The sequence below is a fragment of the Artemia franciscana genome, chromosome 14, assembly GCF_032884065.1.
Source record: "Artemia franciscana chromosome 14, ASM3288406v1, whole genome shotgun sequence".
Taxonomy (NCBI): domain Eukaryota; kingdom Metazoa; phylum Arthropoda; class Branchiopoda; order Anostraca; family Artemiidae; genus Artemia; species Artemia franciscana.
This window is the reverse complement of record NC_088876.1, coordinates 16,423,632-16,435,895: the sequence shown is the minus strand read 5'-3', so window position 1 is coordinate 16,435,895 and position 12,264 is coordinate 16,423,632. Positions and strand designations below refer to the sequence as shown.

General features: G+C 35.2%; 1 protein-coding gene across 1 annotated transcript in view; it reads right to left on the bottom strand.

Annotated features, from left to right (window-relative positions):
* Positions 1 to 11,961, bottom strand: part of LOC136035391 (nitric oxide synthase, salivary gland-like) — an 80,224-nt gene extending 68,263 nt beyond the window's left edge. The window contains exons 1-3 of the mRNA XM_065717169.1: positions 11,940 to 11,961; positions 9,838 to 9,970; positions 6,439 to 6,575 (exon numbers count right to left, since the gene is read on the bottom strand). Of these exons, the coding sequence (XP_065573241.1) occupies positions 6,439 to 6,575; positions 9,838 to 9,933 (233 nt within the window). The 5' untranslated portion in view covers positions 9,934 to 9,970; positions 11,940 to 11,961. The remainder of the gene's footprint in view (positions 1 to 6,438; positions 6,576 to 9,837; positions 9,971 to 11,939) is intronic.
* Between the last annotated feature and the right edge of the window lie 303 nt (positions 11,962 to 12,264).

Here is a 12,264-nt window from a genome sequence, read left to right as displayed (position 1 = left end):
TTACAATAAAATTGGAATTTTGTTCCAACTGTTTAAGAATGACCCCTGAATCACAAAGGCCGTTTAATTAGAATAAATAGCTCTTTTGAAAGTAAAAAGAAAAATACTTTAGCAGGGGTGTCTGATACGGTGAATCTGACGGTGTGATTTGTATTAAGATTCTATGGCTTTTAAAGGGGGTCTTTCTCCTTTTTTCGAAAATGAGGTAAATTTTCTAAGGCTCGTAACTTTTTATGGGTAAGACCAAACTTGATGAAACTTACATATTTGAAATGAGCATACAAATTTAATTCTTTTGATGTATCTATCGGTATCAAAATTCCGTTTTTTAGACTTTCTGTTACTATTGAGCCGCGTCACTCCTTAACTACAGTTTGCTTCCAAGAATTGTTTGATCTTAGTCCCTTGAATATATTAAGTCATTTCTGGGGCGACATGAAAATTTCTTCAAGATTAAACAAATCAGTTTTATTGGTAAAAAAAACACAAATATTGTAAAGATTTTTGATATATCGTAAAAATTGCAAAGATAAAATTTATTAGGAATGATTTAGTATTGGATCTTTTTTTCGGTATATGATATGTTTGAATACAGATGACTGAAAACTTTGCGTTTGGGAGAGACCGAAATTCCTTTATTGAGGTTTTTTCACAGCACTCTCCCCTCCAAGGAGGGTGAAAAAAAATCTTAAAGCAACGTGTATGTTATCCCACCCCAACTATTGTTCATTGGTATTTTACGAATTAGGATTTGTTTGATAAAACATTGCATTGTCAGTGTTAATGTGTCTCATCTACGATAAACTATAAATAAGAGACAAATAATACCAAATAATAATAACGCGAATGAACAGACGCCCAAGTTAACCTTCGATATAAAATCTTCAGTTGTCATGGCTACAATATCAGCTTTTTTCTATAAATGAGTTTTATGTACCCGCCCAGTCGCAAGTGCGATATTATGACCTGTGCTGACGGTCATAATTACCACTCCAAGAGCATGCATTTATAATTCCAAAAACTTTTGACCCTTTTATAAGGAATATAACCAAGGAAAGATGCAAAGATGGCATCGTCGGTCAAGGAGGAGGTGAATAACTCAGGAGAGAGATGCTTAGCCTTAGCCCTAGGATACATAACCCTGATGAGACATTTCTCCATCGACTATGCAAAAGTAGGATAACTGGAGAAGCTGTCGAGGGTGTTGGTGGCATAAAATCAGTTTCATTTCTCAAGGAGAAATTGGCCTAAGAAAGACTCACATTAAAGAAGGAAAACAAATCGAACAACATTTGGCAACTGATGAAGATCTGACTGGGAAAATACAGGAGCGGGACTACCGTCTCCCATTTGGAATGAGGTTTTAACACTGTTAAAACATCTTTTTGAGGGAGCTTCAAAACATATTTTATAATGATGCCAGCATATATGCCAAAGGACTAGAATTTTGGAGGCTAATCTGCATCATTTTCAAGAAGCCACCTATAATCTTGGAAAGTTGCTGGGAGAGGCGCGGACATGTATAGCAACGGTATAGGAGCCATGTACCATCACCAGAAAAATTATACAGAAGATCAGAGAGGCAGAACTCCATCTCCATTATGGGCTAATTACCACTCCAAGAGCATGCATTTATTATTCCAAAAATGAAGATATAGTCAGGACGCCACGCTTGGCTATCACGCTTATTTCAAGAAGGGTGCACGACGGAATGGGGTTATTATGAAACACATACCAAAACATAACCTAAAAAAATGCTGATACCGAAAACAAAAACTACCCTTTAAAACAAGGGGGAAGTCTTTTAAATTTGGATCTGAACTTCAGATTTCCCGAAAATCGTTATCTAGCGAGCAAAAGCCGCAAACGGCGGTTTCACACGTCATTTTCCGGTGTTCTTTAGAAGAAAAAAGCAAGATTGGTTTTGTTTTGACTGCTGTTGCTTTAGTATCAAGACCGAGTCAATACAACAGAAGTGGAGAAAGAAGTTCCTGGCGATAGTTTTTGGTTAATTAAGTGGAGGTTGCATAGCATATGATGTTACTTGTGAGTAAGGCCTTTTTTGCATGTCATCACTTGGTCTCATTGAGTAATTTTTCTATTATCCAAAAAGTCTTGAGTGAAAGGGTATTCCTCTGAACCTGAAATTAGAATTCTCTATGCTTAAGGCCCATATAATGTCAGTTTTCTTTTGCTCTCTTGATCCATGTCCAAACCATTATGACTGGCAAACCAATAGCTGTATTTTTGGCACTTGCTCACCAGGAATCAGAACTGACACAAAGTTGGTCATGAACCTCAGTGGAAAGGATTTTCCTATCCACTACATGGATTGCATCCAGTCAGGCCATAATGAGATAGATATGAAATAAACAGACCATGTGATTCATAATTTAATCCTTTATCTGAATACAATAATCATTTCACATAATTCAGAAAATTCTGGAATTTTCAGTTACCAGAATTTGGAAAGCCTGATTTCGTTTTAATCTTCAGCTTTCTGGGAATTTGGGGTCTAGGCCACCCCACCCACAACCCTATAGCCTGACCCCAAATCCCTTCGTCTCCCCCGAAAGACTGATTAATAGAATCTAGAGGATGTACGGAGTCCCATCAGTGATATATCTTCTAAATTTGGTATAGGTACAGTTTAGGTTCCCCTGATAATAACAACTTGTTTTTTTATTGAATATTATTCGCTTAATTGGGCAATGATCATTCAGTCAATAATCAGATACTGTCTAGTAGAAATAGGATACAAACAAATAACTTTTTACTGTAAATTCGGGTTCTATTAGCAGGGCCTCTGTATCCTTCACTACAGGGTCAACTAACAATCTCCAACTTTATACTAAATTTCTTCAAGGAATTTCAAGAGGAAATGATCGTTAATATTTAGATATAGTATTGAACTCTGAATTGAATGGTATTTTTATTTCTTAGCTATCTCATGAAGGTCCTAAATTCCAAATTAACCAAATTGTGAGCAGACATATTATTGACAAATACAATTGTGGGTAATTAAAGCAAAGCTTTAAAGTAAAGCAATTAAAGTGAGTTAAGAAAGTAAAACTTCAAGTAAACAAAGTTAAAACTATATTAAAATTTAAATTGAAAAAAAATTAAAACTAAAGTTGAAATTAAAGTAAAATTAATCAAAGTAAAGTAAAGCTTATCGAATGCATGTTTTCCAGAGTACCAAAGAGGAGGATTTGCAGATAGAACTGAAGTAGTTGACCTGCTTCCAGGTATCCAGACTGTCAACTGCGAGAGATTTGCCATTGAACTGAGGAGCATACATGAAGAAGCAGATATCCGTGTCACTCTTCACACGGGGTTCTGTACCAGGACGGGGTCTTATAAGACCACTCCTAATGGGTTGGTTTGTTTGCAGGACAAAGTCATTTCAATCACTAAACTTCAAGATAGACTCCCACCGCCTATAGTGAATTCAATTGCGTTTTTGCACTGTTTCACCGGTTGTGATATTTTGAGCTTCATTTTCTTCAAAGAAAAGAAGACGATCCTTAGAGCAGTCGTGCCGTGGTTACCTCGAATATCTGCTCTTGCTCAAATGATTTTGGAAGAAATCGACCGAGTAGTTGAGCCTGAGGAAGATATTATGAAGCTGTATTGTGAGATTTTGATCGCTTCACACAGAAACCTACAGGAATTTTCGGGTTTGAATGACTTCCTTTCACTTGTTCCCTTCGCCGGAAAACGCTGAAGAACCTGCTTCAAACCGACGGCTTCTTTGCCTTACATGCGAAACGGTGCATTTACCAATGGCCCATTATGCTGCAGGTCCTTATGCCTCGCCCCTCGTATCTTTCTTCGCTTATTTTTGGACGGGAGATGAAGAACAGATGCATAGTACACATTAAATCAACCCTTACGGCTTGGCCATCCACTATTCAGAAAACTTCGCCATATTCCAAGTGTAAATCTTGTGGATAAAAATGTCCATGCGCAGACAGAAGTTGCGATATTTTGTGCTCTTGTTGTGGGAAGTGCTGCGAGGCCGAGGCTGATTCAGACGAGGAATAATTGTGCGCGACTTGAAATGGAGGGATACTAAGAAAAAAACATTATGAATTTGGGAAAGTGAAAAATAAATAAATAGTGTTAATTCTGACTTTGTTTAGTTTCTTTACCTGCATTATTGCTGCCATTTTTTTAACTAATCGTGTTAGTTTGCTATGAAGACATTCTATGGCCTCTAGGCATTTCTATCTCGTACTTGAGCGGAAAACTGCACCTCAAACTTCGCAGAAAATGCATTTTCTTGCATGAAACACCAAAAGTATAATAAAATATCAAGTTTTGGAGTGTTTCACCCATTGCAAGCAAGTGCCCTTGATAATTTTCGAATCAGCATGGTCGGCTTAGCAGGAGGGGGGGGGGGGTCTAATTATCATACTTGTCCCATCCCGTCAAGGTATGTTTCACATTTTCCTGGCGCCCAGACTAATAATTGAAAACTATCCAAGTAAAGTTCAATAGATGTAGTCACAATAATTCTGAAAAACCTAATTGGTTATAGACGTGTAGTGTTTTGTTTGGCTTATATGACACATGATGAAGAAGAACAACCCGCTAAGCTAAGGTAATAGGAAATAGAGAATATGAGGGTTATAGACTAATTGGTTATAGACGTGTAGTGTTTTGTTTGGCTTATATGCCACATGATGAAGAAGAACAACCCGCTAAGCTAAGGTAATAGGAAATAGAGAATATGAGGGTGAAGAAAAAAAACTATGCACATCATTAACATCTACATTCCACAGCTCACAAACGTTTGTGAAAGAAACCACCAAGTGGGAAGCACAACTCCGAGCGTTTACAGCCTAGCAAAAGATAGTTTGCAATCAACAACGCTTGATTAATAGCTAATAAAATGTCCTACAGCACATGTAACACAAGTCAATTAGACAGTTCATATCCATATCTTAAAGTTTCTCCTAAAGTTACTTTCTCTCATTTTTGGACCAAAAAAAAAAATCATTAAATAGAAAAAAAGGGGGGTAGGGTGCCTCCCCGTAACAATGGTTCGAAGTCTCAAAACCTCTGCTTCCCCCACGCCCTGAATGTCACAATATAGTAGCCTAAAAATACTCTTTTTCGCATTTCGACCCCCCTACCTCTCTGGAAAATTCTTTTTAATCCACTACAACCTGAGAGTTGGACGAGCGTGGACATACGTACACTCTCACATGCAAACTCGAGGTCTGTGGAAACTATAGACCTAGGAAGTTAAAATCAGAGTTATAGTTTATCAAGTTACCAAATCACAGACAATATCTCCAAGCCACCGATAGTTCCAAGTTTTATAGCAGAGAAAATGTCATATTTATGATTGATATTGCTCTGTTCCCAATGGTTTTTTATGGTTCGTGATGTGTGGCTTGTATTAGAAAAACTGCCGATCCCTCATACAGAGCCCCAATGCTCAAAATGATCTTTTAAATGCTCAACAGTTTCATTGAAGAACTCGTGCTAGGCATACGGTACTATATCTAAGATTACGCATGACAAAATGACATACAACAACATAAAAAAAAGTTCGCCAGGTTCAACTACTAGTTCTAATATGTTTATACTGTGTAGATTTTCGTACACTGAAAACATTATTTACGCATATAGAAGCCGATGTAAATTAGATTATAAAAGATTAATCTTAGCATTAAGAAAAACAAGGATCCTATTTTATAATTGGCTAATTTTGTCTGTAATTAAGTGAATGTACGACGTTATAACGTGACGTCAAAATCATGTACAAGGTTTAAGAATATAAATGGAAAGATGGTATATGGCAACATGAAAAAATAAAATTTACCATGTATAATTATTATTCCTACTATATATATTATACAGATTCTTCCAACACCAAAAACATTAAAAATTTACTTATGCAGAAAACGATGCACATGGAATTATAAAATAGTAATTTATGCATTAGCAAAAATAAAGATTAATCTATTATATAATTGGCTCATTTAGTCTATGAATACGTAAGCAAACGTAGGATATTATAAAGTAGTGTCAAAATTCATGCATGAAGTTAAAGTTACATCAACAAGGGCCGAAAGTCGGAAATATCAAGTTTAACTCACGAGAAAAAGGTTATGCACCCAAAAATACAATCTTTTTCACCATCACCAGTGAAATAAAGTTTGAAGTGATACAAAATAATAATACCCTGAACTAGCTTATGGCTGGAACTGAATTTCATATGCCATACCTGCAAAAAGAAGGCAGATCCCCCTTAGAATATCTACAAAATAGGGAGAAAGTGCTCACACTTTCAACTTCATCCTTTCCAACAATCTAGTCCCTTCTAAGGTTGAGCCTGTGCATATTTTCAGTTATAAAGATGTGTCATCTTCATGTATAAAGATGACACATGATTTACATTGCGAAAAAGAAAAAGAAACTCACTTTTCAATGGAAGCATAAAACTCGTCAATAAACTTTTTAGCATCGTCCAAAACTGCGTCTCCAGTCCTAATGGGTTTCACTTCTTTAATGGTGTTCATATGATTTGCTGTACATATTGTTGAACGGCAATTCAAAGCCTATAAAAGAAATAAATATTGAATAAATAAAGAATATAATTAACTAATAAAAAAGAAAAAATCCACATTCGGATGTATGCACAAAAAAAAACATCAAAAAACGCATAAAAATCTGTTTATATCTATTTTTGTTTCGGTTTTACGAGTCAGACAAACATTTCAGGGGCAGACTTAAATCAAAATTAAGTAGTTGTGCGTATCAAGTCATGGCTAATTGTAGAAAAAGCCAAGACAGATAGTCCGAGAGAGTGAGAGGCAAATCTGGCATAAGCCCTTTTTAGATTTATATAAAAATTATTTCAGATCATTTATTGACAGATAAGTCCATCTATCATTCGTCAATTGATACAATCCGCTCAAAATTGGTACAAATTTTTCTTTTTCTAAAACAAAATATTCAGAACTTTATTGTGTTGGAAGCATGTGTTGGCAAAGTCAGGGCAGTAGGGATGATTTGGAAGGGTCTCTCATCCCAGTTTTGAACTGTTTTTGGATTTAGTGTGTGACACATGTGGGAAAACATTTTCATGGAGAATGGTCACACCTCCTAGTCAAGAGTCCACGACGTTTCGTTCGAATATAAAGGCTTACTTTTTGTGAGCATATAGCTGTAACACTAATTATTACTGACTCGTTTATTTTTAGGACAGTCACAAAAGGTAGGTTCCTTTGAACTCCGGAATACTGTAAGCATGACATAAAACCTGTCATTTAAACATATGTCGTGGATTCTTGACTGAAAGTGTAATTTTTTCTTCATAGCAATATGTCTCCACATGTGGTACTACTAAACCAAGAAATTATTTAAAACTGGGGAGGAAGGTCGCTCCAAATACCCATACTATTCTAACCTTGCCTTTCAGACATTCTTTGTTTATACCCCATAAAGAGGCTTTGGTCACAAAAAACATTTCCGATCCAATTAAAAAGTTAAATCAGATGCATAAGTGGCTTCAAGATCAATACAAAGAATTTCATGCAAGAAAGATGCATAAATTAGAATAGCGATGGAACGGGTACATAAATGTTGCCGGAGACAATGTTGAAAGGTTTCGAAAGTTTTGAATTGATTAAATAAATCGTCTACGAGTTACAGCGAATTGTCTCGTTACTTATGGAATGACCCTTGTGCAGAACACTTTTTCATCATGACTGCGTTGGCAAGCGCCAATTGAGGGTCCAAAATTTTTCCAATGTCTTCAACATATAATGTAAAATTTGAACAGTTTTTAAATATTGATGATTCAGTAATAAATAAACCTAGAAAATCTTGGATAGGGATAATGTTATTTATGTACATCCAAGATCACCAATCTGCCAATAGTCACAGTGCGTTATTCTTTGTTTTGGGTAAATACCATCACTTTTTTTTATAATGATGCTGTAACTGCAATATTGAGGGACAGAGATTTCACTTCAATGAATGAACTGATTTAGACATAATAGACCGGTAGTTAAATCTTCACCTTCTGTTTTTGCAACAGCTTGACAAAGGGTCAAAATGTAAAAAGCTCAAATGAGAGCATTTTCTCCAGATGTGCTAGGGGATTCAATCGTCGCAAAGTACGCCTATTTTATTTCTTAGCTTGTCATGCACAAATGGTAATAAAGTCAACGAGTAAAGTTTATAGTACAATAATGCTTGCCCAGGATTTTGAAAATGTGTTTCAACTCTTAGAACTTCTTGCTGACCCCTACAAGTACCTTCCAAGCAGAATTTTTGAATTAAGAGCTATTATATAACTAGGAATTTTTTCTAGAGATGGGGTTTTACAAAAAAATCAAAGGTTTAAATTGTCAAAATACAAAAAAAAAAGAAAACCCTCCTTTACCCTCTTGTTCTTAATTCTTGGTTAACCTTAATTCTGGGTTAAGCCTAGAATAGCTAACTAACTTCCTAAAACATTAACAAAATCACAGAAACCAAATCACAAAACCACACAGAAGTGTGGCTAGGTTAATCATAACGAAATATACTAAAATACTGGCACATACGCAGGGAGGGGGCTTCGGGCCCGCCCCCCCCCCCCTGAAATTTTGTGAAATGTATAATTTCCCCATGGTTTTTTGGGATTTCTAGCAAAAATGGGACATTGATTAAGAATCTAGATACATGAGTGAAGCCTTTTTTGGGGGATTTTACAGCATGTAATTATCCGGTCAAGTCACTGCCCAATTATTAATCCATTTTCTGTCTAACTTTTTCCCCTCTTTGAAGTAATTAGCGATTGTACTGTTATTTTTTTTTGTAAAGAGAGTTTGCTTTCCACAGCAAAATAGAATTATCCTTGATATTAGGGCGTTTATCCCCCCTTTTCAGGATAAAGTACAGCTATTAATGAATCAATTTTGGAAACTATCATTTTTCATTAAAATCTACGTTTTTGCAATAGAAGAACTACCCCCCACAGCACCCATATTGCACTGTTAACCCTAAAATTTCCCTTTCAGTGGGATATAATAGATCAATCACTGGTTCTAAATCGCTATGAACATAACCTGAGCCTAAAACGTACTTTTGAGGCTTCAGTCTTCTTCCCTCCATCCGCTACAATACTACAGATTAAAGCTAATCTGTATTTTCCGATATACTTGCTTTTTGCATTACTAAATAAAAAAAGTGCTAATTTATATCTGCTGTTTCGAAGGTTTTGGCCCCCCCCCCCAAAAAAAAAAAAAATTCCTGCGTACGTGCCTGCTAAAATATGATGAAAATATAGTATTTTAGTAACAAAATTATGGAAACAGCAACGGATAATTATGGAAAGCATGCCATCCAGGACCCATTATATCAAATACCTAGCCTAATCACCTCAACACACCAAATGTTTAAACAAAATATACCTGCATAGATACCATTTATCTCGCTCATGCTAAGCTGATCATCTCCGAGTGGACACAGAAAAACAGTTTCATTACAGATCAAGAACAATGTTGTCACTACAACACATACCAAGAAATGAGTAGAAAGCAGGAAGGTCAGAATAATTTTATTACTTATTAAGGCCTTTAAATGAGGCTAAATAATAATAATCGCGTGGATTAGTAATCACTGCTTATGCTCTTTTAAAAAAGAATTTCTTATTTTTCTCTGTTCTGTAAGTAGAATCAGGAAGATTTTTGCAAAATTATTGTCAATCCCTAGGGGGGAGGGAGGAGTCTTAAGCCAAGGTATACCAAAAAGAAGAAAAACCAACACCTGGGTCAGAAACCTAAAGAGTGTACACACTGCTTATGACACAAGTTAAAATAAAAAGCTTACCTTGACGTTACTTGTCGAATGCAGTGTATCATAAAGGACTTCACCAGTGGACCAGTTTTTAAGCCGTATTCCTTTATTATTAGCATGCTGCTTCATTTTGTACGTCCTTCCCGCACTGATAGTGTTTTGTCTGCTAAAAAGAAAGGAAGTCATAAAGCAAAAAAAAAAACATTGACCTGGAAAGAAAACCAAATTATAGAAAATACGAACACTGTCAAGGTCAATAAGAAATAAAAATCTTCTCGCACAAATTGCTTCAATTTTACGCAAGATTCCGGTAATGATTAAGATAAAATGATGCTATAGAATTTCAATTATTAAACATAGAAGTGCCATATGGGTTTATACAATTTAAAATATTGGTCATTTTGAAACAAAACATATATATAAAGCATGACAAAAATCTACAAATAAAGAACATCGTTTCAGATGTAGGTTCCGCTCACGAGCGTATCCAGAGAGTTATTTAGTAGGCGATTGATATATCAAAGGGTGGGGGGGGAGGTAAATTACAATATATAAATTATCCACGCATTCTTTCTTTAATTCAAATATTAATTAAATCCAGATCTCTAGATTTACTTAAAGTCGACACGACCTTTCCCTACTTCGTCAAAAATCTGCGAAATATAGACCATGAGAGATCCTTTCTCCTCCATGATTGATCCAAAGAATTCCCAGCAAAAAAAGGTAAAACATAACGAGTCCCAAAACCATACCAAAAAGAAATGCTAGCAAATTCCTGAATCAACAAGCAATAAACTGACAAATCTCCAAATCTGATTAATCTTGGAGGAAAAGGGGTCTCTTTAGTGCATTTTCTAAAAAACCTCAATAAAAACTTACACAGCTAATAGTGTTGTGTAGAAAGATTGCAGCAAAATGGCCTATTTGCCTGAAAAACTGGAATTCTCCCTTCACCAAGCAACTAAATAACCATTGCAAGAAAATATTGCTTCTACTGGGACCTAAGCTAAGGATGTACTTCTGCCAAGTACTGACATACAAAGCTTGTTTTCAGTTTGTTCCGTATTAAACTAGTTTTTATTTATTTCTGGTTTTCCGCGGGGAGAAGCAGGATCGCTAATCATCAACTGTGTGCAACCATGGCAGTATTAGTTTTCTTGCGAAATTTTGTCCAGACAAGCTTTGCCCTTTAAAAAAAAATAACCAAACTTCAACCATTTTAACATTTTTTACAGCGCAACTTTAGGTAAAAGAAAGTCCTACCGGTTTCTGTGTGCTATCTCTATGCAACCCAATCTCCAGAAAAACTTTTTTTTCTATGACTAAAATTTCTGCTTTGAATGTTAAAAGTTCAATATTCAGTTTTGTTCTACTCGAAACTTTTTGCATAGAGATGAGAGATTAAGTATGTTATGACTGTTATAATTTTTTTTTAATAAACCCGAATGAACTGAACTGAACTTAACTGAAACCGCTTTTAAAGAAAATATTTCTTTTAATTTTTGAAAACCTTGATTTCCAAGGAAAGGTCTTGAAAAAAGGTAAGTTGCTTAAAATATTATAACTTAGTAGCTTCATTTGTCAACTATCTGAAAATGGCTTTGAATTAATTTGTGTTTGTTAATCAGTTTATGAAAGGAGAATATGTTAATCATCCAAAGAGACAAAACATTAAATCAATATTTTACCCAAGTCTGTGAAAAAGATTTAGCTAACTACATTATCATTAGCAGGTATAAGCCAATTTGAATTTCTTCAAACAGAGGGCCAAGATAGCCAGTGGTGTCAATGAAGGAGGGGAGAGATTCCAACTGGATTTTGTAGACAACGTTTTTTATTTTTGTTCAAAATTAAACCATGAATACCCACCTCCTTCTAGATTTTGAAAATTAAATTTATTGCGTTTTCATTGAAAAGAACTGATAAAAAGTTTGCATCCTCCCCCTTCATTTCCATGGCTATGAGAGGACGTAAATGTATACACTAAAAGCAGTTTTAGCCAGATCCTGATTATTCTTAAATATTACTAATGAAAGGAATTGAATTATCCAAACACTTTTATTGTACCTTCCGCTTAAAGAACTAATTAAAAAGTAATTTTAGCAAGATATATTACTTATAAATGAAACTGATACCTGTGCACGGCTATACAAGTTTCAACATATGTCTACTTAAGTCAAAACTCAAGACTAAACTGAAATAAATTTTATGGAATCCTTTTTTATATCACAATGGAAAGAAAGAAGACACCTAGAAATGGACCAAGAATAACCAGAAAAAAATGTCGACTCATCCTGACAAATGATTTCAAAATGTTGCAAATAAGAAAAGGTTAGTAACGTCAAGTGCTGCGTGGACAGTAAGAATGACTCTGCGAAATGAAAATGCTTGTCATTCTGATTTTGCAATTTTGTACAATCAAATGAGTCAGCAACTTTAAATACTGTATGTGCAAGTCAT